At 42.6% G+C, this 25,274-nt stretch overlaps 1 protein-coding gene across 1 annotated transcript in view; it reads left to right on the forward strand.

The window, feature by feature from the left end:
- cdc42bpb (CDC42 binding protein kinase beta (DMPK-like)) overlaps positions 1-25,274 on the forward strand; it is a 209,338-nt gene that overhangs the window by 117,392 nt on the left and 66,672 nt on the right. Inside the window, exons 3-6 of the mRNA XM_059958771.1 lie at positions 3,387-3,470; positions 10,442-10,537; positions 10,741-10,889; positions 23,536-23,629. Of these exons, the coding sequence (XP_059814754.1) occupies positions 3,387-3,470; positions 10,442-10,537; positions 10,741-10,889; positions 23,536-23,629 (423 nt within the window). The remainder of the gene's footprint in view (positions 1-3,386; positions 3,471-10,441; positions 10,538-10,740; positions 10,890-23,535; positions 23,630-25,274) is intronic.

The raw sequence follows: 25,274 nt of genomic DNA on the forward strand, positions 1-25,274 counted from the left end.
GTGAGCATAACCAAGAAAGATTTGTTGCCTAAGTATGTTGCACAATATGTCTTCTACATTCTCAGATATTTCATCTATTCATCTTTGAACAGAGTTTTCCCTGCGCTAAATCGATTTAATTATTTGGTCTGGTGACTTGCGGTATGTAAAACCAAACTCAGAACTTCCCTTACTGTTGGCAGAATCAGTTCCCCTGCAATTGTATGGAGCTTTCCAGATTTGGCAATGAGCACTTGTGCTCCATCCGCCAGAAAAAGCAGGATCTCCCAGTGGCACCTATTTTAATTGTACTTCTCATTCCCATTCTGACATGTCGGTCCATGGCTTCTTCTATTGCTATGATGTGGCCACTCTCAGGTTGGAGGAGGAATACATTGTATTCCATCCAGGTAACCTCCAACCTGATGGTATGAATATTGATTTTTCAAACTTCCGGTAATGCCCCAATCATTCCCCCATTCCAGTTTCTCACTCTCACCTGCTTATCACCTCTCTCTGGTGCTGCTCCCCCTTCCCTTTTTTCCATGGACTTCTTTCCTCTTCTATCAATTTCCTCCTTCTCCAGCCCTTTACCTCTTTCACCAATCAGCTTCCCAGCTCTTTACTTCACCCCACCCCACTCTTCTGGTTTTACCTGTCACCTACTACCTTGTATTTCCTCCTCCCCTCCCCCCCCCACCTTCTTGCTCTGAATTCTTATCTTATTTTCTCCAGTCCTGAAGAATAAACTTGGCCCAAAATGTTGAGGGGGTTGGAAAAGGAGGATGAGCTGCAAAGCGATGGGTGAAGCCAGGTGGGTGGGAAAGGTAAGGGGCAGGAGAAGAAGCAATCAGAATCAGGGTTATTATCACCAGCATGTGACATGAAATCTGTTAACTTAGCAGCCGCAGTTCAATGCAATACATAATCCAGCAGAGAAAAAAAAATTAAAATTAATAATAATAATAAATAAACAAGTAAAACAACTACAATCTGATAGGAGAGGACAATAGACCACGGGAGAAAGGTAAGAATTTTATTTCTTACATCTCACGTCATGAGGGAGTTAAAATTTTTCAGTTGCATCTTTGTTGCCACGTACAAGCAATAAGGAAGGGAAATGTGGAAGGATATTGCCCAAACACTAAGATTGTAAACATAATTGTTTTGTATACATGTATGTACAGAGAAGGATGGGCACTAGGTGAAAGTGATGGTCAGGTGACGGGACGAGTTAAGAGACCAGAGTGGAGAATAGAAAAGAGGGGAGGGGTTGGAAAAAAATTACTAGATTGATGTTCATGCTATTAGGTTGGAGGCTACCTAGATGGAATATGATTTGTTGCTTCTCCACTCTGAGAGTGGCCACATTGTGGCAAAAGAAGAGGCCATGGACTGGCATGTTGGAGCAGGAATAGGGATAACAATTAAAATGTTTTGCCACCAGGAAGTTCTGTTTTTGGTGGAGGGAGCAAAGGTGCTGAATGAAGTTGGACCACCAGTTTGGCTCGTGTCTCACCAATGTACGGGAGACCACTTCGGGAGCAACAGATACAGTAGAAGATTCCAATAGATAAGCAGGTGAAATGGTGTCAGGACTGACTGAGGCCCTGAATGGGAGTAATGGAGGAGGTGAACAAGCAGATGTAGCATTTCCGTCACTTGCAGGGAAATGTACCAGGAGAGAAATCAGTGCAGAGGGACAAATGGCAAGAAAATCATAGAGGGGAGTGATCCTTGTGGAGAGCGTAGAGTTGGGGTTAAAGATGTATTTGGTGGTAGGATCCTGTTGAAAATGCCAGAAGTTATAGAGAATAATTGTTGGATGCGAAGGCTTATGGGATGGTAGGGGAGGACGAGAGGAACTCTGTCCCTGTTAATGCAAAAGAAAGATGGGGTGAGAACAGATGTATGGGAAATGGGGAAGGTGCAGTTGATGGCAGCATTAATGGTGGAAAAAGGGAAACCCAATTTCTCATGCCTTCCAGTCTTAAAGGTTCTTGCCCTGAAAGGTCAACTGTTTATTAATTTCCATCAATATTGCTTGACCTGTTGAATTCTTCCAGCATTTTGTGTGTGTTGTTCTGGATTTACAGCATCTGCAGGATTTCTTGTATTTATGAGCATAACCAGGTGATTGTATTAAAGCACCTTTTACAATTAGTGAAGATGAAATATTGCAAACCATTAGCAATTTTAGTGGATTATTAGTAGATGGTCTTTGATATTGCTTATAGTAAGTCACTGACTACATTTCATAATACATTTATTGGAGTACTTAATAGGGATAATATCGAGATAACTGATGTACAGGCACCGAATAAGTTAATACTTTTAACTGGCGAGAGATTAAATATATACAGCTTTGTCCGTTCATTCTGTGAGCCTGTATTTATGTAATTGTTTATACAGTACTGTTTAAAACTGAAATATAATGCAAATTGATTTGTAATTGCATAATGTTAAGCACTGTGAGGGTGGAATTTTGTTTGTTGTTGAGGAAATCTTGGGTCTGGCTTTCTTAATGAACTGATCGTGAAATCTGGAAGTACTGGAACAGTGTTCCAGTCCCTGTACAATAATAAAACTGTTTGACAACATGGGAAGAGCGTTTGCCTGGAATTCCTGTGAGTTGTGAGCCTGGGATTCATCACAAATGACGAAGCGTAAGCTCTGAATATGAACTTCGAATTTCTGTTTTACTAAATAATTTTGGATAGCAGTGCATAGCTGATTAAAAACTGAAAAATAAGTCCCAACTGATAGTTGACAAAATGTCAATGCAGCATTCTGAACAAAAGTACGCACTACATAGACTTCTGCTGCATAATCTAAAGGCAATTAATTAAGTACAAACTCTTGGAAAAGGTATAAACTCCAAGCTTTGGCTGAGATTTTCCGGTTGGACACAAAATAATGAGTTGAGATTTAATGTGAATAATTATAGTCTATATTATGAAAAGGCAGAAAGCATAGTTTTCTTTCTCACTAGCTAAAGCATTTATAAGCAAAGGGTTAGATATGAGATGATTAGCAAATAAATCAGTAACAGTGGAAGGTTTGATGCTACTGAATGTTTAAAATTTGGAATATCTACCCAATTACTTTGGATTTGGATTTATTAGTAGCTTTTGGAAAATAATTGGATAAGTTCTTGAAATGGGGAAGGATGATCTGGATATGGAGAAAGAACCAGGGGGCCGGGACAACTGTATTCTTTGAAAGGGCCAAGTAGGACAAGTACTTTACTGCTCTGTACGTTAATTGCAAATGTTTTAATGTTTTTGGAACAATGTGCAGGAGCTGTCTAGTTTTTTTTCAGAATAAGATAATGAAAAAGTAAAGATGACTTTTATTAAGATTGATTTGTAAACAGTTTTAAAATGATGTCCTTTTCAACATTATAGGTTGCAGTGGTGAAAATGAAGAACACTGAACGTGTTTATGCTATGAAAATCCTCAATAAATGGGAAATGCTGAAACGTGCTGAGGTAAAAATGGCTTAATGTACATTTAACTACATATTATTCAGTGACGGGTTCTAGGACCCCTACTCTGTGATTTATATAAATGACTTGGATGAGGAAGTGGAAAGGTGGGCTAGTAAGTTTGCAGATGACATGCAGGATGATGGTGCTGTGGATAGTGGAGAAGGTTATCATATGCTCCAGTGGGATATAGACAGGGTGTAGAGCTGCATGGATAAATGACTGACAAAGTTCAATCTGGAAAAGTGTGAAGTGATGCACTTTGGAAAGTTGAACTTGAAGACAGAGTGCAAGGTTAATGGCAGGATTTTTAGCAGTGTGGAGGAACAGGGTGATCTTGGAGTCCATGTACACAGATCCCTCAAAGTTGCCCCACAAGTTGATATGGTGGTGCAGAAGATGTATAGTGTGCTAGCCTACATTAGTCAGGGGATTGAGTTCAAGAGCCGTGACCTGTTTTGTAGCTCTACAAAACTCTCGTTAGACCACACTCTGAGTATTGTGTTCATCTCATTGACGACAGGGGAAAATAAAACAGATGGAGCAGCTGGGGAAAAGGGAGGGTGGTGAGTGGGGACATATAGGCTGAAAGTTCTGAAATCTGAAGATGATAATGTGAATTTTTAAAGGAGGGATGAAGGGCAGATATAGTCAGATAGGATAGGGGATTTGATGGAATAAGTGTATGAGTAATAGGTGGGTGGAACTGGGAAGGGGGATGAAAATGTGTGATTGGATTGGAAGAGAGAATTAAAGGGGGGGTGGAATCAGAAGCAGGTTGAAAGGAGAGATCAGAATCAGGTTTATTATCACTGGTATACAGTATGTCATGAAGTTTGTGGCAGCAGTACATTGCAATTCATAATAAAAATGATAAGTTACAGCATGAGATTTATATAAAAATAAATTAAAACAAATAGTCCTAAAAGAGAGGGGAAAAATAACTGAAGTAATGTTCATGGGTTCGTTGTCCATTCAGAAATCTGATGGTGGAGGGCTGAAGCAGTTGCTGAATTTTTGAATGTATGTCTTCAGGCTCTGATACCTCCTCCTTGATGGAATGAGAAGAGGGCATGTCCTGTGTGTTGGGGCCCTGAATGCTGGAAGCTGTCTTTTTGAGGCATCATCTTTTGAAGGTGTCCTGGATGCTGGGGACGCCATTGCCAAAGATAGATCTGACTAAGTTTACAACTTTCTGCAGCCTTTTCTGATCCTGTACAGTGCTCCTCCTCCATACCAGATGGTGATGCAGCCATTTAGAATGCATTCTGTGGTACATCTATAGAAATTTATGAGTTTTTGGTGGCATAAACAAGTCTGCTGAAACTTCTAATGAAATATAGCTGCTGCTGTGTCTTTTTTTGTGACTGCATCAATATATTGGGCCCCGGATAGATACTCAGGAACTTGAAACTGCTCACCCTTTCCACTTCAGATCCCTCAATGAAGACCGGTGTGTGTTCTCTGAACTTGCCCTTACCTGAAGTCCACAATCAATTCCTCAGTCTTACTAATGTTGAATGCAATGTTATTGCTGCAACACCACTCATCCAGCTGATCTATCTTGCTCCTGCATGCCTTTTCATCACCATCTGAAACTCTGTCAATAATAGTTGAGTCATTGGCAAGCTTATAGATAGCACTTGAGCTGTGCCTAGCCACACCATCATGGGTGTAGTGAATAGGGTTAAGCGTGCATCCTTAAGGCGCACCAGGGATGATTGTCAACGAGGAGGTGGTGTTATTTCCAAAGCACACAGACTGTGATCTCTCAGTGAGGAAATCAAGGATCCTATTGCAGAGGGAAGTACAGAATCCCAGGCTTTGGAACTTGTTGATCAGATTGAGACTAGGGAAATGCTGGTGGTAAAGGTACCTGAAATTGGCAAATTTAGTATTACCATTGGGTTGCGCAGTGCCCAGGCAAAATATGAGGTGTTGCTTTTCTAGTTGGCCTTGGGCCTTGACCTGCCAATAGAGAAGATGGAGAATAGACAGGTTGGCAAGGAAAGGGAAGTTGAAATGGTGTGCAACTGGAAATGTGTCTCCACTTCAGTTATCAGCCTTTTAATCCTCTGTATTGATTCCAAAACATTAAATGCTTTCTTGGATAGGGAGACCCAGTATTGATGCAATACTCTAGGTGTGGTTTCATAAATGCATAATTAACTCAGCAAGGTAGATAAAGTGGTGTCCTAGATGCTGTGGACTTGGATTTGAGAAGATAAATCAGTATAGATAAGGGATTACCTCACAGACAGAAAACAAAGAGAAAGGATAAACAGACAGTTTTAATTTTGGCAAACTTTAAACAGGAGGTGTTTACTGCTGACTGCTCAACAGTCTGCATTAATACTTGTATAAAAAGACAAATTGTGATCTATCATCGTTGCTTAATGTGAAAAGATGGAAAGTGGCCAAAATGATAGCAGATGGCACATAACATGAAAACATTAGAAATGAGTAGAAAAAAGCTAGACAGGAGTTTACTAAGATATCAAGTGGACTATTGCAAAGGGGATGAAATACAAGAGAAATTAAGTCTTGCCACATTTAGAATGGTTAGTGAGATGATAGTGGTCTTGCATTTAGCATTACTCCTTTTTTTAAGGATACATCATGTGGAGGTAGCAGTGTGAAAGTTCACTAGTTTGTTTCCTGTAGTGAGGGAATTGTCCTAAGAAAGATTTAGCTGAATAACCCCATAGTTTTTGAAGTTTGGAAGAATGTAAGGTGATATCTTCATAACACATGAAATTCTGAAAGAGCTTGCAGCAAAGTTTCTATTGGGACAGATCTTTGGAGGTAGGGGAATCTTAAGTGTGACACAGTTCCATGATAAGGAGGCAATCACTATTGTGGATCTTTGGAATTCCTGTCCTTAGAGGCTAGTGGAGATTGGACAGTAGATATATTCCGGGGGGGGGGGGGGTATAATTTTTAGGAGTATAGGAGAGTCAGGTATTAGAGCAGGAAGATGAAGTTGAAATCTTAAATGAGTTTAATGATATTTGTATAAATGGCATAGTAGGCTCAAGGGGCAGAATAGCCTATTCCTGCTCTTCTGTCCTTGTGTTTTCTATACTGAAAGCAACAATTTCCCTTTGATGACATATGCAATGAAGCCACATTTACCTTAATTATACAATTGTATTATAACAGTTATTTGTCAGTCTGGTTGCTAAAAAGTAAGCCAGATATATAAGACCATAAGAAGAAGAATTAGGCCATTTGGCCCATTCAATTCGGTCCTAAATTCAATTCCACGATTGATGAAGGCCAATACACCATACGCCTTCTTAACCACAGAGTCAACCTGCGCAGCTGCTTTGAGCGTCCTATGGACTCGGACCCCAAGATCCCTCTGAACTTCCACACTGCCAGGAGTCTTACCATTAATACTGTATTCTGCCATCATATTTGACCTACCAAAATGAACTGCTTCACACTTATCTGGGTTAAACTCCATCTGCCACTTCTCAGCCCAGTTTTGCACCCTATCAATGTCCCACTGTAACCTCTGACAGCCCTTCACACTATCCACAACACCTTCAACCTTTGTGTCATCAGCAAACTTAGTAACCCATCCCTCCACTTCCTCATCCAGGTCATTTTGTAAAAATCACTAAGGGTTCCAGAACAGATCCCTGAGGCACTCCATTGGTGACTGACCTCCATGCAGAATATGACCCATCTACAACTCTTTGCCTTCTATGGGCAAGCCAGTTCTGGATCCAGAAAGTAATGTCCCCTTGGATCCCATGCCTCCTTACTTTCTCTGTAAGCCTTGCATGGGGAACCTTATCAAATGCCTTGCTGAAATCTATATTCACCATATCTACTGCTCTTCCTTCATCAATGTGTTTAGTCACATCCTCTAAAAATTCAGTCAGGCTCATAAGGCACGACCTGTGCTTGACAAAGCCATGCTGATTACTCCTAATCATGTTATACCTCTCCAAATGTTCATAAATCCTGCCTCTCAGGATCTTCTCCATCAACTTAACCAACCACTGAGACAAGACGCGCTGGTCTGTAGTTTCCTGGGTTATCTCTACTCTCTTTCTTGAATAAAGGAAGAACATCCGCAACCCTCCAACCCTCTAATCCTCCGGAACCTCTCCTGTCCACATTGATGATACCAAGATCATCGCTGGAGGCTCAGCAATCTCCTCCCTCGCCTCACACAGTAGCCTGCGGGGTACATTTCATCCAGTCCCGGTGACTTATCCAACTTGATGCTTTCCAAAAGCTCCAGCACATCCTCTTTCTTAATATCTACATGCTCAAGCTTTTCAGTCTGCTGCAAGTCAACACTACAATCACCAAGATCCTTTTCCATAGTGAATACTGAAGTAAAGTATTCATTAAGTACTTCTGCTGTTTCCTGCGGTTCCATACCCACTTTCCCACTGTCACACTTCATAGGTCCTATTCTTTCACGTCTTATCCTCTTGCTCTTCACATACTTGTAGAATGCCTTGGGGTTTTCCTTAATTCTGCCCGCCAAGGCCTTCTCATGGCCCCTTCTGGCTCTCCTAATTTCCTTCTTAAGCTCTTTCCTAGTAGCATTATAATCTAGATCTCTAACATTACCTAGCTCTCTGAACCTTTTGTAAGCTTTTCTTCTTGACTAGATTTATTGCAGCTTTTGTACATCACAGTTCCTGTACCCTACCATAACTTCCCTGTCTCATTGGAATGTACCTGTACAGAACTCTACACAAATATCCCCTGAATATTTACCACATTTCTTCTCTGGCTTTCACGCCTTGGCTATTCAAGAACCTATCAATCGCTGCCTTAAATATATCCAGTGACCTGGCATCCACAGCCATCTGTTGCATTCAATTCCACAGGTTTGCCACCCTCTGGCTAAAGAAATTCCTCTTTGGCTCTATTCTCAATGGACATTCCTCTATTTTGAAGCTGTGTCCTCTGGTCCTAGAGTCCCCCCAAAAGGAAACATTCTCTTCACATCCACTATCTCGGCCTTTCAACATTTGATAGGTTTCAATGAAATCACCCTCATTCCCTTAAGAATTCTAAGTTCCAGAGAGTACAGGCCCTTCAGTTGCTGCTCATATGGTAACCCTTTCATTCCCAGAATCATTCTCATATTTCCTCAACACTGTCTATCCTTCTACCTCTCTTCGTATCATCTGCAAACTTGGCCATCTCCAATGTTAGCACATTCTTTCTTAAACAAGGGCCCAAAACTGCTGTCAGTACTCCAGGTGAAACCTCACCAGTGCCTAAAACAGCCTCAGCAATACATCCTCGCTTTTATATTCTAGTTCTCTTGTTGAAATGAATGCTAAAATTGCACTCTTCTTCCTCACCACAGCTTCAACCTGCAAATTAACCTCTAGGGAATCCTGCACGAGGACTCCAAAACCCCTATGCACCTTGGATTTTTCAATTTTCTCCCATTTAGAAAATAGTCTGTGCTTTTATTCCTTCTCCCAAAGTGCATGACCATGCACGTCCTGCCACTGAGTTCCATCTGCCACCTCTTTGCCCACGGTACCTCTCTGCTTACTCAACACTACCTGCCCCTCCACCTATCTTCATATCATCCACAAACTTGGCCATAAAGCCAGCAAATTCATCATCTAATACGTTGATATACAATGTAGTAATTGTCCCAACATAGACCCCTGTGGAACACCACAGTCACTGGCAGCCAACCAGAAAAGTTCCCTTTATATTCCCACTTTTTGCTTCCTGCCAATCAGTCAATGCTCTATCCATGCTAGTATCTTTCTGGTGATACCCTGGGCCCTTTATCTGATTTAGCAGCCTCACGTGTGGCAACTTGTCAAAAGCCTTCTGAAAATCCAAGTACAAAACATCCTCTGATTGTCCTTTGTATATCCTGTTTATTATTTCTTCAAAGAATTCCAGCAAATTTGTCAGGCAAGACTTTCCCTTAAGGAAACCATGCTGACTTTGGCCTGTTTTGTCATGTTCCTCCAAGTACCCTGAAACCACATCCTTAACAATTGACTTCAACATCTTCCCAAGCACTGAGATCAAGCCTATAATTTCTTTTCTTCTGCTTCCGTCCCTTCTTGAAGAATGGAGTGACAATTGCAATTTTCCAGTCATCCGGAACCATGCATAAATCTATTGATTCTTGAAAGATCAATGCCTCCACATATCTTCAGATACTTCTTTTGAATGCGGGGATGTCATCTTGTCAGTCCAGGTGACTTATCTACCTTCACACTTTTTAGTTTCTCAAGCACCTTTGCCCTGGTAGTAGCAATTGTGCTCACTTCTGTCCCCTAACACTCTCGAACTTCCAGCATTCTACATGTGTCTTACACAATGAAAACTCTTGCAAAATACTTATTCAGTTAATATGCCTTTTCCATGTCCCCCCATTACTATCCCTCCAGTCATTTTCTAGTAGTGTAATATCTACTATTCCCTTTCTTTTACTCTTTAACTATCTGAAAAGAACATTTGGTATTATTTTTAATATTGGCTAGCTTACCTTCATATTTCATCTTTTCCCTCCTTATAGTTTTTTCTTAGTTGCTTTCTGTTGGTTTTAAAAATTTTCCCATTCCTTTAACTTCCCAATAAGTTTTGCTCTTGTATGCCCTCTCTTTTGCATTTATGTTGACTTTGACTTCCCTTGTCAGCCAAGGACATATACCAGAAGGTAACAAATGTATTCAGTGATAAGTTCAATGAAAAAGATTGATAGCCTGCAGACTATATGAACTCTTGAAATTGATCTATAAGCATAACTATAAAATATATTTACCTTGAGTTATATTGTAAACTGGATAGGTGAGTTTTGCTCTGTTTGTTTAATCTCTTGTCTTTAGATGTGTTTATTGGTTATGCCAGTGATCCAGTCTGAATGTTCGAGTGCAAACCCATACAGAAGTAAATGTGTGAAAGAATACACCCTTGCTGATAAGCACAGTGAAGTTCATAAAGATGTTTCTTGTGTACAGACAGCTTGTTTTCGAGAAGAAAGGAATGTCCTGGTGAATGGTGATTGCCAGTGGATCACTACATTACACTATGCCTTCCAAGATGATAACTACTTGGTAAGTTTGTTTTCCCATAAAATCTTAAATGATAAACAAATAGATAATACAGGTATTTCTGAGAAAATTGTACCTCACTTTTTTATGTCACTGAATTTTTCTTATTGTCAAATTAAATTTGATTAATTTTTGATTATCAAACTATATTTGTAATTACATTGTATGAATTGCCTTGTTATTAAGTGCATTTTATGTGTTTTTAGTATTTAGTTATGGACTACTACGTGGGAGGGGATCTGCTAACATTGCTCAGCAAGTTTGAAGACAGACTTCCAGAAGAAATGTCCAAATTTTACATAGCAGAAATGGTGTTAGCTATCGACTCCATTCATAAGTTGCATTATGTGCACAGGTATATATATATTTTTGTGTGTATGCTGCATTGCACATTTACATTCTGAAATTATGAGGGTTAATTTGTCTATTCATCCTTCTGTGGTCTCCTTTCTGTCCTCCTTTCCAATCTTAAGGTATCCTGGGGTTGCATAAATAAATACTCACTTGTACTTCATTCAAGTAGTTAATATATGCCTTTGAATTTTGACAATGTTGAAAAGCAGTTTAATTGAAGGGCTTATCAAATGACTGGATCTTAGTTTGACATGAAGTCCACATGTGCATATTTCTAGTAAGGGTGAATGGGTCATTCCTCCCTCCTGGGATGTATAAGTATATTGCATTTCATTGTCACTAGTTTGGAAACTGTTAGATAATGGAATTAAGTGAAAGGTATTTAAGGTTGCGCAGGTTACTGGTTGATCTATTTTCTGTTTGTTCGGTGAAACCAATAATTTTCAGCCTCTCTGTGTTGACTCCATTTGCTATTTGGTTGGTGAGAACCTTCAAGAGAAGGGACAAAAATCACTAATTTTAGCCCAAAATTTAGAATTACAAATTAAAGGCATGTTAGGTATTCCTTTTTGTAAGGAATACACTATTGAGACACATTGAAGAATTTACCTTGTATTTAGAATTAAATTCTTAAATTTGCTAATGTCCTTAATATTATATTTACTCAAAGTAAGTTTATTATCAAAGTACATGTATGTCATCGTGTACAACCCTGCGATTCATTTTCTTGTGGACATAGTGCAGTAAATCCAAGAACTATAATAGAATCAATGAAAGACCGCCCAACAGGATGGACAAGTCAAGCTTAATTGTCATTCAACCGTACATGAATACTCGTGAATAAAACCAAATGAAGCAGTGTTACTCCGGGGTCTAGGTGTGAAATGCAATACCAACAGTCACGCACGCACAAAACGCACAAAGATAGCAAGTATAGGTGGTATCGCTATCACGCAATAAAAGAGTCCAAAACTTGCGCCATCAATTTACAGCAAACTGCACTAGAGCTTTTGCCCCACTGAGTGAACACCCGGTGGGGGACAGCACTGATTCCAGCCCAGGCACTGCTCCACACTGCCCCCAGTGGAGTCCACTGGTTTGGATGCTTCTCTCCCTGCAGCTGTAAACAGGCGACCCCATTGCTTGAGGCCCTGAGTCCACGGAGTGTCACCGAAATCTGCAGTCAACCACAACAGAGCTTGGCTTCTGCCAAGCAAACACTTGGAATGCAGCACCAACTTGATCCTGGATGGCTTTCTCCTGGAGGCTGTAAACAGGCCACACTGTGGCTTGAGGCCTAGTCCTCACTACGACCGAGGCCATGCATGCTCCCTTCCCATCCACCACTGCTTTTAGCCAATAATTCAATGAATTGAGCTTGTGGCATACCAGATTAACAATGTCCAAAAGGGTCTTGCGATCACAAGAAAAGTGACCAAGATGACCACTCACTATTAGACTGTAGCCTCCATTGGCTCAAACAGCAGCAGGTTGTGTAGTTCCCTCATGTTTCCCCACCAGCGAGCAACTCACTGCGGTATGTTAAATTCTTATTCGGGATCTTGCAATCATTGGAGATGTGTTTAAATTGGATAGTAGCACCTTTTGTTGACTCCTTTGAATCTGTTGCGACCAAACATAACACCATCTTACCGGATCTTATAAGCAAGCAATGTGCAAGAGACAACAAACTACAAATACAAAAGAGAAAAAAATAATAATAATAGATAAATAACCAATAAATACGGAGAACATGAGATGAAGAGTCTTTGAAAGTGAGTCCATGAACGGTTCAGTGATGGGGCAAGTGAAGTAGAATGAAGTTATTCTTACTGGTTTAGTATTGCAGCTGACTGGCACAGCTTGTACTTTCATTTTACTTTCTTGCATCAAAGTGGAAATTAATTGAGTTCATGTTAAATATTTTGTACATGCTCCAAAGTAAATTAAGTCTGCATTTTGAGCAATAATTTTAGTGTTCTATGCAATGAATATCTTGCACTAGAATACAATGATTCAAATAGGTCAATATGAAGACAATGAAGAAATTTGATGTCTGTGTGGTTAAGTCACAGGTTAGTGGATTATGATTGCCAAAATGTTCCATAAACATTTTTGCCCTGTATTACACATTGTGGCTTAACAAATATTATGACAAACCAGTCAAGCGTTAAGCCAAATAAAATTGAAAAAAAAATTTTTTAATACTTTTGTTCTATCATTACTACACCTGCCCGTTCACCTCATTTTTCACCTGCGTCAACTGGGCTCATCTGTTGTATTAGGTGCTCCTGATACAGCTTCCTCTACATTGATGAGGCCCGCTGTAAATTGGGTGCAGCTTTGTGAAGCACCACCACTCCAGCTGTCAAAAACAGATATTCCCGGTGGCCCAACATTTTAATTACAATTCTCATACTGACCTGTCAGTCCATGGCCTCTTCTTGTGCCATGATGAGGCCACCCTTGAAGTGGAGGAGCAAGCTCCTTATATTCCCTTTGGGTAGCCTACAACCTGATGGCATGCATATTGATTTCTCCTCCTAGTTAAAAAATTATTCCCCCCCCCCCCTTCCCCTCTTCTATTCTCCACTCTGGCTGCATATTTCTTCCCATTTGCCTATCACCTCCCGCTGGTGCCCCTTCTCCTTTCCTTTCTCTTATGTCCCACTCTCCTCTCTTACCAGATTCCTTCATCGCCAACCCTTTACCTTTCCCACTCACTTGGCTTCACCTGTCACCTTCTAACTATCCTCCTTCCCCTCCCTCCACCTTTTTAATCTGGTGTCTTTCACCCCCCCCCCCCCCCCAGCTTCCCTTCCAGTCTTCCCAGTCTTGAAGAAGGTTCTCAGCCTGAAATGTCGACTGTTTATTCATTTCCATGGATGCTGCATGACATGCTGAGTTCCTCCAGCATTTTGTGTGTGTTACTTTGGATTCACAGTATCTGCAAAATTTCTTGTACTTATTTTCCATTTCTCTTACATCCATTACATCCAGGCCCTGACCTCTCCCAAGATATTCTCACTTCAGATCTCTATTCTCAAATTTTAAAATGAGTGGTATAAACCTTAGGATTGGACTTTGTAACTTCATAAGATCACTTCATTAGTTTTAGTTGTGGTGGTGCTGTAATCCCTTAAGTGATTGTACTTCAGAAGTATGTGAAGTTAAAGTGTTGGATAGATTCCAAAGAGTTGAACGTCACTTTAGCCAAGCTGAAATTAATACATTTTAGTGAGAGTGTCTGGAAGTGGATAACACATGCCATTTTTAAGTTATGGCAGCACCAAGGTGGATTATACAGGCAACCCCTGTGTTATGACTGTCTGGGTGATGGAAATTCATCCTTAACAGAATTCACAAATCACTACTCAAAAAATATGAGAAACCGGATTAAATTTGCTGTTAAAAATTTATGTCGGGGAAAAAGAAATATAAACATTTTATTTAAGTTGTGTTTCTTGATACATACTGTAAATAAATGACATTTCCTAGAGCACTAATGTTAACTGCTTTCATGTTACTTAGTTTATTCTTGCTCTCTTTAATACATGTTTGCATCTCATGGCTTTTATGTTCCTTTGGTTATGGTTACTCTCCTTAACCTATAATTAACCTGAATTACTTAATCCCCATGGCATCTTTAGCCTTGCCTTATCACAGATATTACCTGTGTGCTATCCATTTTACCACTTGTCATGCTTGTCATGCTTTTTCTCTTTCTGCAGATGCTATCTGATGTTCCACCATACTTGGTTTATAATTATTACATTGGAAATATGATGCAAGGTGCTACTATTCAATGTAAACTTGTATTATTATTCAAAAAGTCAGAAGTTCTCTGCAAAATTTATTTCTTTTGTGAAGTTTAATTTTAATTCCATATTTTCAAATGAGCATGAACTTGTTTTTTTTCTTCTCTGAACGACGATATTAGTTAAATATTTCAATTGCATGAATTTGTTAGGATGTATAATGCTGTGGCGACCCACTTCCTAGCGCACTCGAACCGGCTCACAAATAGCCAGCGTGCCGGCATAAAGGCCAGTCCCAAAAGGGCGCCAGGTCTGCTTCACTAACAAAGGGAAAAGCTCGTGCGGGACTGTGAATACGTGCCTCCTACGGCATCCGCGCCCGGGGAGGGCGGGATCAGGGAGGCTTTAAAGCGAAGCCGTGAAGTTCAAATAAAATCTTCTTTAACTGCAGTTTACCGACTCCTGTCGTTATTTCAGCGCTGCGTGTAGCACACCACTACAATTGGTGACCCAGACGGTCCAAACGATTTTTGGACCGGAGATGAACGACGCCGCATCTGTCCATGCAGTTTCGTTGAAACTGCCAAGCTTCTGGACGCTGCGACCTCACCTGTGGTTCCAGCAAGCAGAAGCCCAATTCCACGTTCGGCAGATAACCTCAGAGGACACACTTTACTACTACGTGGTGAGCTCCTTCGACCAGGACATAGCGGCCCAGGTTGAGGAGTTTGTACAGTCTCCCCCAGCGGACGGCAAGTACACGGAATTCAAACCCCTGCTCATAAGGACTTTCGGACTCTCACGGCGCGAGCGGACTGCCCGTTTACTGCACCTGGATGGTTTGGGGGGCAGTCCTCCGTCGGCTTTAATGAATGAGATGTTGTCTCTAGCCAGAGGACACAAGCCCTCCCTCATGTTTTAGCAGGCATTCCTGGAGCAGATGCCCGAGGACATATGCCTGCTGCTGTCTGACGCGGATTTCAGTGACCCCTGGAAGGTGGCAGCCCGGGCGGACTTGCTGTGGAAAGCCAAGATGGTGAGTGGGGCGTCCATTGCACAGAACACCAGGCCATGCTCCCAGCAGCAAACCAGACCCGGCCCGGCCACAGAGCCCGCTAACCCCAGAGGCAGGGGTGGGGAGCCCAATGAACAATGGTGCTCCTACCACCAGCGGTGGGGCGCAGAAGCCCGCCGCTGTAGCCCGCCCTGCAAGTTCCCGGGAAACGCCAGGTTCAGCCGGTGCTGATGGCTCCGGCAGCTGGCCATCGGGATAGCCTCCTGTATGTGTGGGACAAGCGGTCGGGACACCGTTTTTTTGTCGACACCAGTGCCGAGATCAGCGTCTTACCTCTGACGAGTTATGACACGCAACAGGGCACCGGGTCCCCCCCCCCCCCCGAGGGCCGTGAACGGCAGCACAGTAAGGACCTATAGGGTGCAGCTACAGTTCGGCTCCAGCCAGTTCACGTGGGACTTCACACTGGCTGCCGTAGCCCAACCGCTTCTGGGTGCGGATTTTTTGCAGGCTCACAGCCTACTGGTCGACCTGCCCAGGAAGAGACTGGTCCACGCCGAGAACTTTCAGACGTTTTCCCTGGGTGCAGCCCAGTTGCCAGCCCCTCACCTCGACTCCATCACGCTGTCCAACAACGACTTCACTAGGGTCCTGGCGGATTTCCCATCGGTTCTGGCACCGCAGTTCATGGCAGCCATGCCCCGACATGGCGTACAGCACCACATCCCGACCCAGGGACCACCTCTCCACGCCCGTGCTTGAAGGCTTCCCCCGGACAAGCTCCGACTGGTGAAGGAGGAGTTCCAGAGGATGGAGGAATTGGGGATCGTACGGAGGTCTGACAGCCCATGGGCCTCCCTCCTGCACATGGTGCTCAAAGTGACAGGGGCCTGGAGAACATGGGGCAACTACCGCAGGCTGAACAAGGCTACAACACTGGACCGCTACCCTGTGCCGCACATTCAGGATTTTGCAGCAAACCTGCATGGCGCACGGATCTTCTCCAAGGTAGACCTCGTCCAGGGATACCATCAAATCCCGATGCATCCGGACGATGTCCCCAAAACGGCTCTCATCACCCGGTTTGGCCTTTTCGAGTTCCTCTGCATGCCGTTCGGCCTGAAGAATGCCGCACAGACGTTCCAGTGGTTAATGGATGCGGTGGGACACGACCTGGACTTCGCTTTCATCTATTTGGATGACATCCTCATAGCAAGCAGCAGTCGTCAGGAGCATCTGTCCCACCTCCGTCAACTCTACGCCCGACTGAGTGAATACGGTCTAACAATCAACCCGTCCAAATGCCAGTTCGGGCTCAACACCATCGACTTCCTGGGCCACAGGATTACAAAAGATGGGGCAACCTCTCTGCCCGCTAAGGTAGATGCAGTATGCCATTTTCCCCGACCCACCACAATCAAAGGCCTTCAAGAATTCGTGGGTATGGTAAATTTCTACCACCGCTTCCTCCCTTCAGCTGCCCGAATCATGTGCCCCCTGTTCGCCCTGATGTCGGGTCCGGGCAAGGACGTTACCTGGGACGAGGAGAAGGCTTGGCAAACGCTGCAATGCTAGTGTACCCCAGAATGGACGTCCCTACCACCCTCACAGTGGACGCATCTGACATGGCAGTCGGTGGGGTACTGGAGCAACTCATCACGGGTCGCTGGCAACCCTGGCGTTTTTCAGCAAATACCTGCGACCGCCCGAGCTCAAATACAGTGCTTTCGACCGGGAACTGTTGGCGCTATACCTGGCAATCCGGCATTTCAGGTACTTCTTGGAAGGTAGGCCCTTCACCGCGTTCACAGACCACAAGCCGCTTACCTTTACTTTCATGAAGGTGTCCGACCCCTGGTCGTCCTGCCAGCAGCGCCATCTATCCTATATCTCTGAATACACGACGGATGTCCGGCACGTCTCGGGTAAGGACAATGTCGTGGCGGACGCGCTCTCTCGCCCTAACATTCATGCCCTTTCCCAAGGGGTAGACTTTGAGGCGCTGGCAGAGGCACAGCAGGCAGAGGAGGAGATCCCCAGTTACAGAACTGCAGTCTCCGGTTTGCAGCTCCAGGACCTCCCTGTAGGCCCAGGTGAGAGGACCCTACTCTGTGACATCACCACCGGCCAACCCCATCCCGTTGCCCTGGCAAACTGGCGGCGCCGTGTTTTCGACTCCATTCATAACTTAGCGCACCCCTCCATCAGGACAACAGTCCAGATGGTCTCCAGCAGGTTCGTTTGGCACGGAATCCGCAAGCAGGTCAGTAAATGGGCCAAAACATGCATGCTCTGCCAGATGGCCAAGGTGCAATGGCACACCAAAGCCCTGCCGCAGCAGTTCCACCCCACCCACCGGCGTTTTGACTACATTCATGTGGATATCGAGGGCCCCCTGCCAGTGTCGCACGGAGTGCGGCACCTCTTCACTATCGTGGACCGGTTCACCAGATGGCCAGAGGCGATCCAGCTCACCTACACCACCTCCGAAACTTGCGCCCGGGCACTGATCACCACCTGGGTGTCCCGCTTTGATGTACCGGCCCACATTACCTCTGACAGAGGCGCCCAGTTCACCTCCAGCCTGTGGTCAGCTATGGCCAGCCTTTTGGGGACACAGCTGCACCACACAACTGCCTACCACCCACAGTCGAACGGCTTAGTGGAGCATTTCCACTGTCACCTAAAGTCAGCTCTCATGGCCTGCCTGCGAGGAGCTAACTGGGTGGACGAGCTTCCCTGGGTCCTACTCGGCATCCGCACGGCACCCAAAGACAATCTGCACATCTCGTCAGCCGAGTTGGTGTATGGCGCACCCCTGGTCGTCCCCGGGGAGTTCATACCAGCCCCAAGGGGGCACGACAAAGAATCCGCAGCAGACCTGGGCAGACTACGTGAGAGGCTCAGCAACCTGGCCCCCATACCCACTTTGCAGCATGGGCAGAACCTGACCTGTGTACCCAAAGACCTGCAGAACTGTAAGTTTGTGTTTGTACGAAGGGGCGGGCATCGGCCACTGCTGCAACGGTGCAACCACGAGGGGCCATTTACGGTGCTCAGGAACAGTGGGTCCACGTTCGTGCTGGATGTTGGGGGGAGAGAGGAGGTTTTCACGGTGGACCGCCTCAAACCGGCCCACGTGGACGTGGCGCAACTGGTCGAGTTCCCGGTATCGCGGCGCAGGGGCCGACCTCCCAAACAGGGTCCAGCCCAGTCTGTGGACATTGGGGGGGGGGGGTGTATCGCCGGTTCTTGGGGGGGGGGGGAGGTTATGTGGCGACCCACTTCCCAGCGCACTTGAACCGGCTCACAAATAGCCAGCGTGCCAGCATAAAGGCCAGTCCCAAAAGGGTGCCAGGTCTGCTTCACTAACAAAGGGAAAAGCTCGTGCGGGACCGTGAATACGTGCCTCCTACGGCATCCACGCCCGGAGAGGGTGGGATCAGGGAGGCTTTAAAGTGAAGCTGCGAAGTTCAAATAAAATCTTCTTTAACTGTAGTTTACCGACTCCGTGTCGTTATTTCAGCGCTGCGTGTAGCACACTGCTACAATGCCACTTTTTTTGGTGACAGCTAACTGTGGAGAAACTGCTTTAAGTTGACCTTCTGTTTTATTAATATTGATTTGGATTTGCTTTGTTCCTGCTGTCAGTTATAAGTTAAAATTTAGTACAATGATTTTCCTCAAATATTCTGTCTTCATTGTTTCCAAATGCACAACTACATTCACTTAATGTAATCAATACTGGTATGTTCTGTTGCAGTTTATAGCTATTATAGCCACACTCAGGTTGGAGGAACAACACTTTATATACTGGCTGGGTAGCCCCTCCTCTCCTTCTTACCCCATCCCTGATGTATTTAGCTTTTCCCCCCCTCCTCCTCTTTTTTTCTCTCTTTCTGCCCATCACTCTGCCTGCTCTCCATCTCCCTCTGGTGCTCCCCTCCCCCTTTCTTTCTCCCTTGACCTCCTGTCCCATGATCCTTCCCCTTCTCTAGCTCTGTATCCCTTTTGCTAATGACCTGTCTGGCTCTCTGCCTCACTCCGCCCCCTCCAGTCTTCTCCTATCATTTTGCATTTTTCCCTCCCCCTCCTACTTTCAAATCTCTTACTATCTTTCCTGTCAGTTAGTCCTGACGAAGGGTTTTGGCCCAAAATGTCGACAGTGCTTCTCCCTATACATGCTGCCTGGCCTGCTGTGTTCCACCAGCATTTTTTTGTGTGTGTTCCTTTGCCAGTGTTTGTTCTGTAACTTCCTAAACATTTCCTGTTACTCTCCCTGCTTCAACTCTCCCCCCCCACCCTCAGCAGCTCACTCCACATATATGCTGCCCTCCTCTCAACAAGAAGTTGCTCCTCAAGTTTCTATTAAATCTTTCTCCATTTACCTTATATCTATGCCCATTCATTCTTGATTCCCCAACCCCAGGAAAAAGACAGCCCTACCAAAGTGTATATCTTGTACTTCAGTGTGTTAAAATTCATCAGGCATGCTTTGCCAAACATTCTGTTTCTCCTTGAAGCGTATAGCTGTTTTCAGTGTTTACTATGCTATCAAGTTTTGTGTCATCTGCAAATTTGAGATCATGCCTTGTCTACCAGTTCATTAATGTATACGAAGTAAAGCAGTGGTCTTGTGATGAATCCTAAAGGAACAACGCTATGTATCGTCCTGACAGCCAATCACCATGCCATTCTTTTTGTCTTAAACAAATTTCTTATTTATTGTATCTCTGCCCCTTTTATATTAAGTCATAGAGTGATAACTAATGGAAACAAGGCCTTTGACTCACAAATCTCCACTGACCATGAAGTGCCAATCCTCTCCACATTCTGTCAGCTACCCCCAGATTCTACTGTTCATCTTCTCACTTGGCAATTTACAATGACCTATTAGCCTGTCAACACATACCTTCTTGCGATGTGGGAAAGCTGGAGAAGCCAGAGGAAACACAGCATTTACAGGGAAGATGTGCAGATTCCACACAGGCAGTTTTGGAGATCAGGGAAACTCACCACTTTCTGATGTGACACCACAATTATACAAATTAGGAGCAGCAGAAGGCCACTTGGTCCCTTGAGTTTGCCATTTAACAAGATTGTGTCTCAGCTGTGTTTCTGGATAGATAAAGGAGAATCAGAAAATTGTAGGATGTTTTGTACTTGGATTTTCTGAAGGCCTTTGACAAGGTGCCACACATGAAGCTGCTTAACAAGTTAAGAACCATGGTATTACCAGAAAGATGCTATCATGGATTGAGCATTGACTGATTGGCAGGAGGCATTAAGTCAAAACAAAGGGATCCTTTTCTGGTTGGCTGCCAGTGACTGTGGTGTTCCACATGGATCTGTGTTGGGACTGCTCCTTTTAAGTTGTATGCCAATGATTTGTATGACGGAATAAATGGCTTTGTGTCCAAATTTGCAGACGATACGGAAGTAGGTGGAGGGGCAGGTAGTGTTGAGGAATCAGGGAGGATGCAGAAGGACTTAGACAGATTAGGAGAATGGACAAAAGTGGCAGATGGAATACAGTGTTGGGAAATGTATGGTCATGCACTATGGTAGAAGAAAAATTATAGGGGTCAAAGGGACGTGGTGTCCTTATGCAAGGTTCCCTAAAGGTTAATTTGCAGGTTGAGCTAGTGATGAGGAAGTCAAATGTGATGTTAGCATTCATTTCAAAAAGACTAAGCATGGATGTCATGTTGAGGCTTATAAGGCACTGGTTGTGCCTCAATTGGAGGATTGTGAAGCAGTTTTGGGGCCCCTTATCTAATAAAGGATGTTCTGACATGGAGGGTTCAAAGCAGGTTCACGAAAATGATAGTGGGATTGAAAGGCTGATCATATGAGGAGCTTTTGATGGCTCTTGGTCTGTACTCACTGGAATTCAGAAAAATGAGGGGGTGGGAACTCATTGAAGCCTTTAAAATGTTGAAAGACCTCGATCGAGTGGATGAGGTGAGGATATTTCCTTTGATGAGGGTGGTGGTCTAAGGCCAAAGCACACAGGCTCAGAATAGAGGGACATCCATTTAGAATAGAGATGAGGAGGAATTTTTTTTAGCAAGAGAATGGTGAAGAACCTGTGGATGCCAAGTAATTGTGCAGATGTTGATAGATTCTTGATTAGTCAAAGCATGAAGTGATATGGGGAGAAGGCAGGAGATTAGGGTTGAGAGGAAAATGGATCAGCCATGATGAAATGGTGGAGCAGACTCAATGGGCCAAATGGCCTAATTCTGCTCCTATATCTTATGGTATTGTATGTCATATTTCTTTTCACCATAGACAGAGAGTTTTCAACCCATTGTCTATGCCGGCTCAGAGAATAATCTCATCAAATCCAATCCTCCTCTTTTTTTTGTGATCTATTATTTCACACATGACCTTTAGCACTTCCAATCATCCTTCCACCCACTTCACGTGTTAACAATAATCCTTCACTCTTTTGCAAACCAGGAATCTTTCTATATTTAATTAGATATATTACTGTTTCATGTAAAAGTAAAAAAAAATGCAAAATTTTGTTCACAATTCAAAAGTGGTATTTGAAAGACTGAGCTAGTAATCTACAGCTTGTGCATTTATTAGTTGGAAAACAATTTTAAGATCCAATAATCTATTGAATTGTATTTTGCTATTTAAGTATGCATAACTAATATAAATAGATTGCCTATGATGCAGTACCACAGTACATCAAATTAATTCACTACATATAAAGGTTAATGAACTTTTTAAGAGAATTAATAATGCAAAACATAAGTTAATTAATTTAAGCCGTCTTCCAGTTGAAGTGATTTTTAGCCGTGCAAGGATGCATTTTTGCAAAGTTATTCAGTTGTAATTTAGGTCCAGACTGCATCTAACTGTATATTGCTGTGTACATACACATTATCAGAATAAACTAGAATAAGAAATATTAAAAACAGAAGACCAGGGAAGTCACTTCCTTTAATTCACCTATCTTTGAGAAAGAAGGAATTATTCTCTCTGCTATATCTTCAAACGGGTGGTGGGATGAAGTAGGTCTCTGCCAAAGGAGGTGTAAGACACCCCTTCCCCTCACTAACCTGCAGGTCACCCTTGGGTGAGTTGTAGCACCTACCCCCCCCCCCCCCCCACCCCTGCCACAGATCAGGGTCACATGAAGCCATGGGAGCAGGTGGCAGATGGTCGTAAGAGCAGCTGGTGCATATCACGTCTTGGTTATGCGACCACTGACATCAGGCAGGCAATCTCAGAAGAGTACTGATAATGGCTGGGTCACCCGCCTTGTAAAGACACTGCCCAGAAAAAGGCAAAGGCAATCCACTTCTGTAGAATCTGCTGAGAACAATCATGGTCATAGATCTTGATCGCCCACATCATACTACATGCACATGACGATGATTATCTTTTCAAAACAGAATGGAAAAGAAATATGAATAATAGGCTTAAATGATTGCAAGCTTCCATTTTACAGCAGTGTGGATAGTTGAAGTTTCCCTTACAGAATTTACAGATTGCTACTCAAAAATTGAAGATACAATATAGCATTCACTCTCAGAATTGGTTTGGGAGGATAAAAGTGAATAAATAAGAAACTTATTTTCTTTCTTCTTAAACTCCAGTTTCTTAAACACGTAGATGACACAGAATTACAGTACTGTTTTCTATGAATGTAAAAAGGAGTCTCCTGTAATATGATATTGTTGTTTTTTGTCAGCTATATTCACTTGCTATTGTTATCTGTTTAAATGAAATGTTTTTACTAATGCAGGTAAATAGGACAAAATTGATACTTTGGGCGATATCAGTGAAAATATTATTTGATGTATGAATGCTTTCTTCCAAAAGGATTTTTGGTTAACATTTGCATTTTTGCTTAGGGATATAAAGCCTGATAATGTTTTACTGGACATGAATGGACATATACGCCTTGCCGACTTTGGTTCCTGCCTGAAGTTGATGAATGATGGCACTGTGAGTACTGTTTCTTATAATAGCTGCATAAGAACAATATTCATTGTATAGATTCATACTATTCAGGAAATAGATCCATTATGTTCAGAATATTCAATATTTTAATACCATATCATCTTCTGAAGGAAAGTATAAACAAAACAAGAAGTTGTCTGTTAAATTCCTAGTATTTTTACATCACTTTTGTTTATTTCTTGTGGTCTGTAGCTGCAAGCACAATATCTAACAATTTGTTCCATTTTATTGTAAACAAGACTTCCTATTGCTAATGTCTACCAAACAGCAGCATTAAGAAGCTTCCAAAATCTTATTTGATTCAAAGTTTTTCTAATCTGATGAAAATCAGCGACTTTAGAGAAAACTGAGCTGATGGAAATTTTGATAAGTATGGAATGAAGAGAAGGTATGTGAGGAATTCTGTAACAATGCTTTAAGTTTTAAATAAAACATTAAATTGTGCTAAATTAAGGCTCATGGGATTAAAAGTATTAAATTGGCATAGACTATTAAATTAACATGAGAAGAGGCTGGGAAAGTGGAGTTACTTTTGTTGGTTGTAGGGTATGGGATAGAGCAGTGCTTAGGTTTTGACTCATTACAGTCTATTTGAGTGGCATATAAGGCGACTGACAGTGGTTTGTTCACATTTGCTGAAAGGACAAAACTATAAGGTAAATTGAATTGTGTTGAGAACACAGAATTGGAAAAGATGGTTAAAATGAAAACAGAATTCTGGAAATGTCCAAATGATCAGGCAGCATGGCATAAGCAAAACAATTAATGTTTCCATTCAATGACAGTTCATCAAAAAATCCTGATGAAAGGCCTGGAACCTGAAATAAAAGCACTTGTAGACTGATCTGTTAAAAATGCATTTTCTGTTTTATTTTTGGTTTTAACTTACTAGTATCCACACTATTTTGCTTTTGCAAGGCATTATAAACAGTTACAGATAACTGTGATTATTTGCTTTGGAACAAAAATGAAAAAAAAAAGCTGAAATTGTTTTAAAAAGCAAGTGGGGGAATAGTTGACTTTAAGAGATACATTGATGACTTTATCTAAGTTGAAGCGTGCAGTTGGAAAAGCAATAGTTTTTTGGCCTTTATTAAAAAAGGTTTAAAGATGTTTAAATAAAACTTAATGCAATCATGTAAGGCCAGGGTGAAGATACACATTGAGATTATTACTTGAGGAAAGGTATATTTGTCTTTGAGACAATGCTACAGTGGTCCAACTGTGATAAGCATTGCTCTATAAAGCGAGGTTGAATTATTAAGGCTACAATTTAGAGTTAAGAGCGCATCTTGTGCCTTGCAACGTTATTAAGGGGCTTAGCAGAGGAGTTGAGGGAGAATTTTTCCGTGGTTATGGTGTCTAGAATAAGAGATCTGTCTCAGAATAATTAAGTTATCCTCTTAAAATCTAGATGAGAAAAGGTTTTCTTTAGTAAAGGGTGTGAGTTTTTAGAATTTTGTACCTTGAGAGTTACAGATGCTCCTTTAATTAAACATATTCAAGAGAGAATTCAAAATAAATTTGAATAATAGGAAAATTGAAGGATTTGAGGATAATGTGGAAAAAGTAGGTGATGTTAATGGTTGGCCATTATCTTAATAAATAATGGAGCAGGCTTAAATGTGGC

This window comes from Hypanus sabinus, chromosome 2 (genome assembly GCF_030144855.1).
Source record: "Hypanus sabinus isolate sHypSab1 chromosome 2, sHypSab1.hap1, whole genome shotgun sequence".
NCBI classification, from domain to species: domain Eukaryota; kingdom Metazoa; phylum Chordata; class Chondrichthyes; order Myliobatiformes; family Dasyatidae; genus Hypanus; species Hypanus sabinus.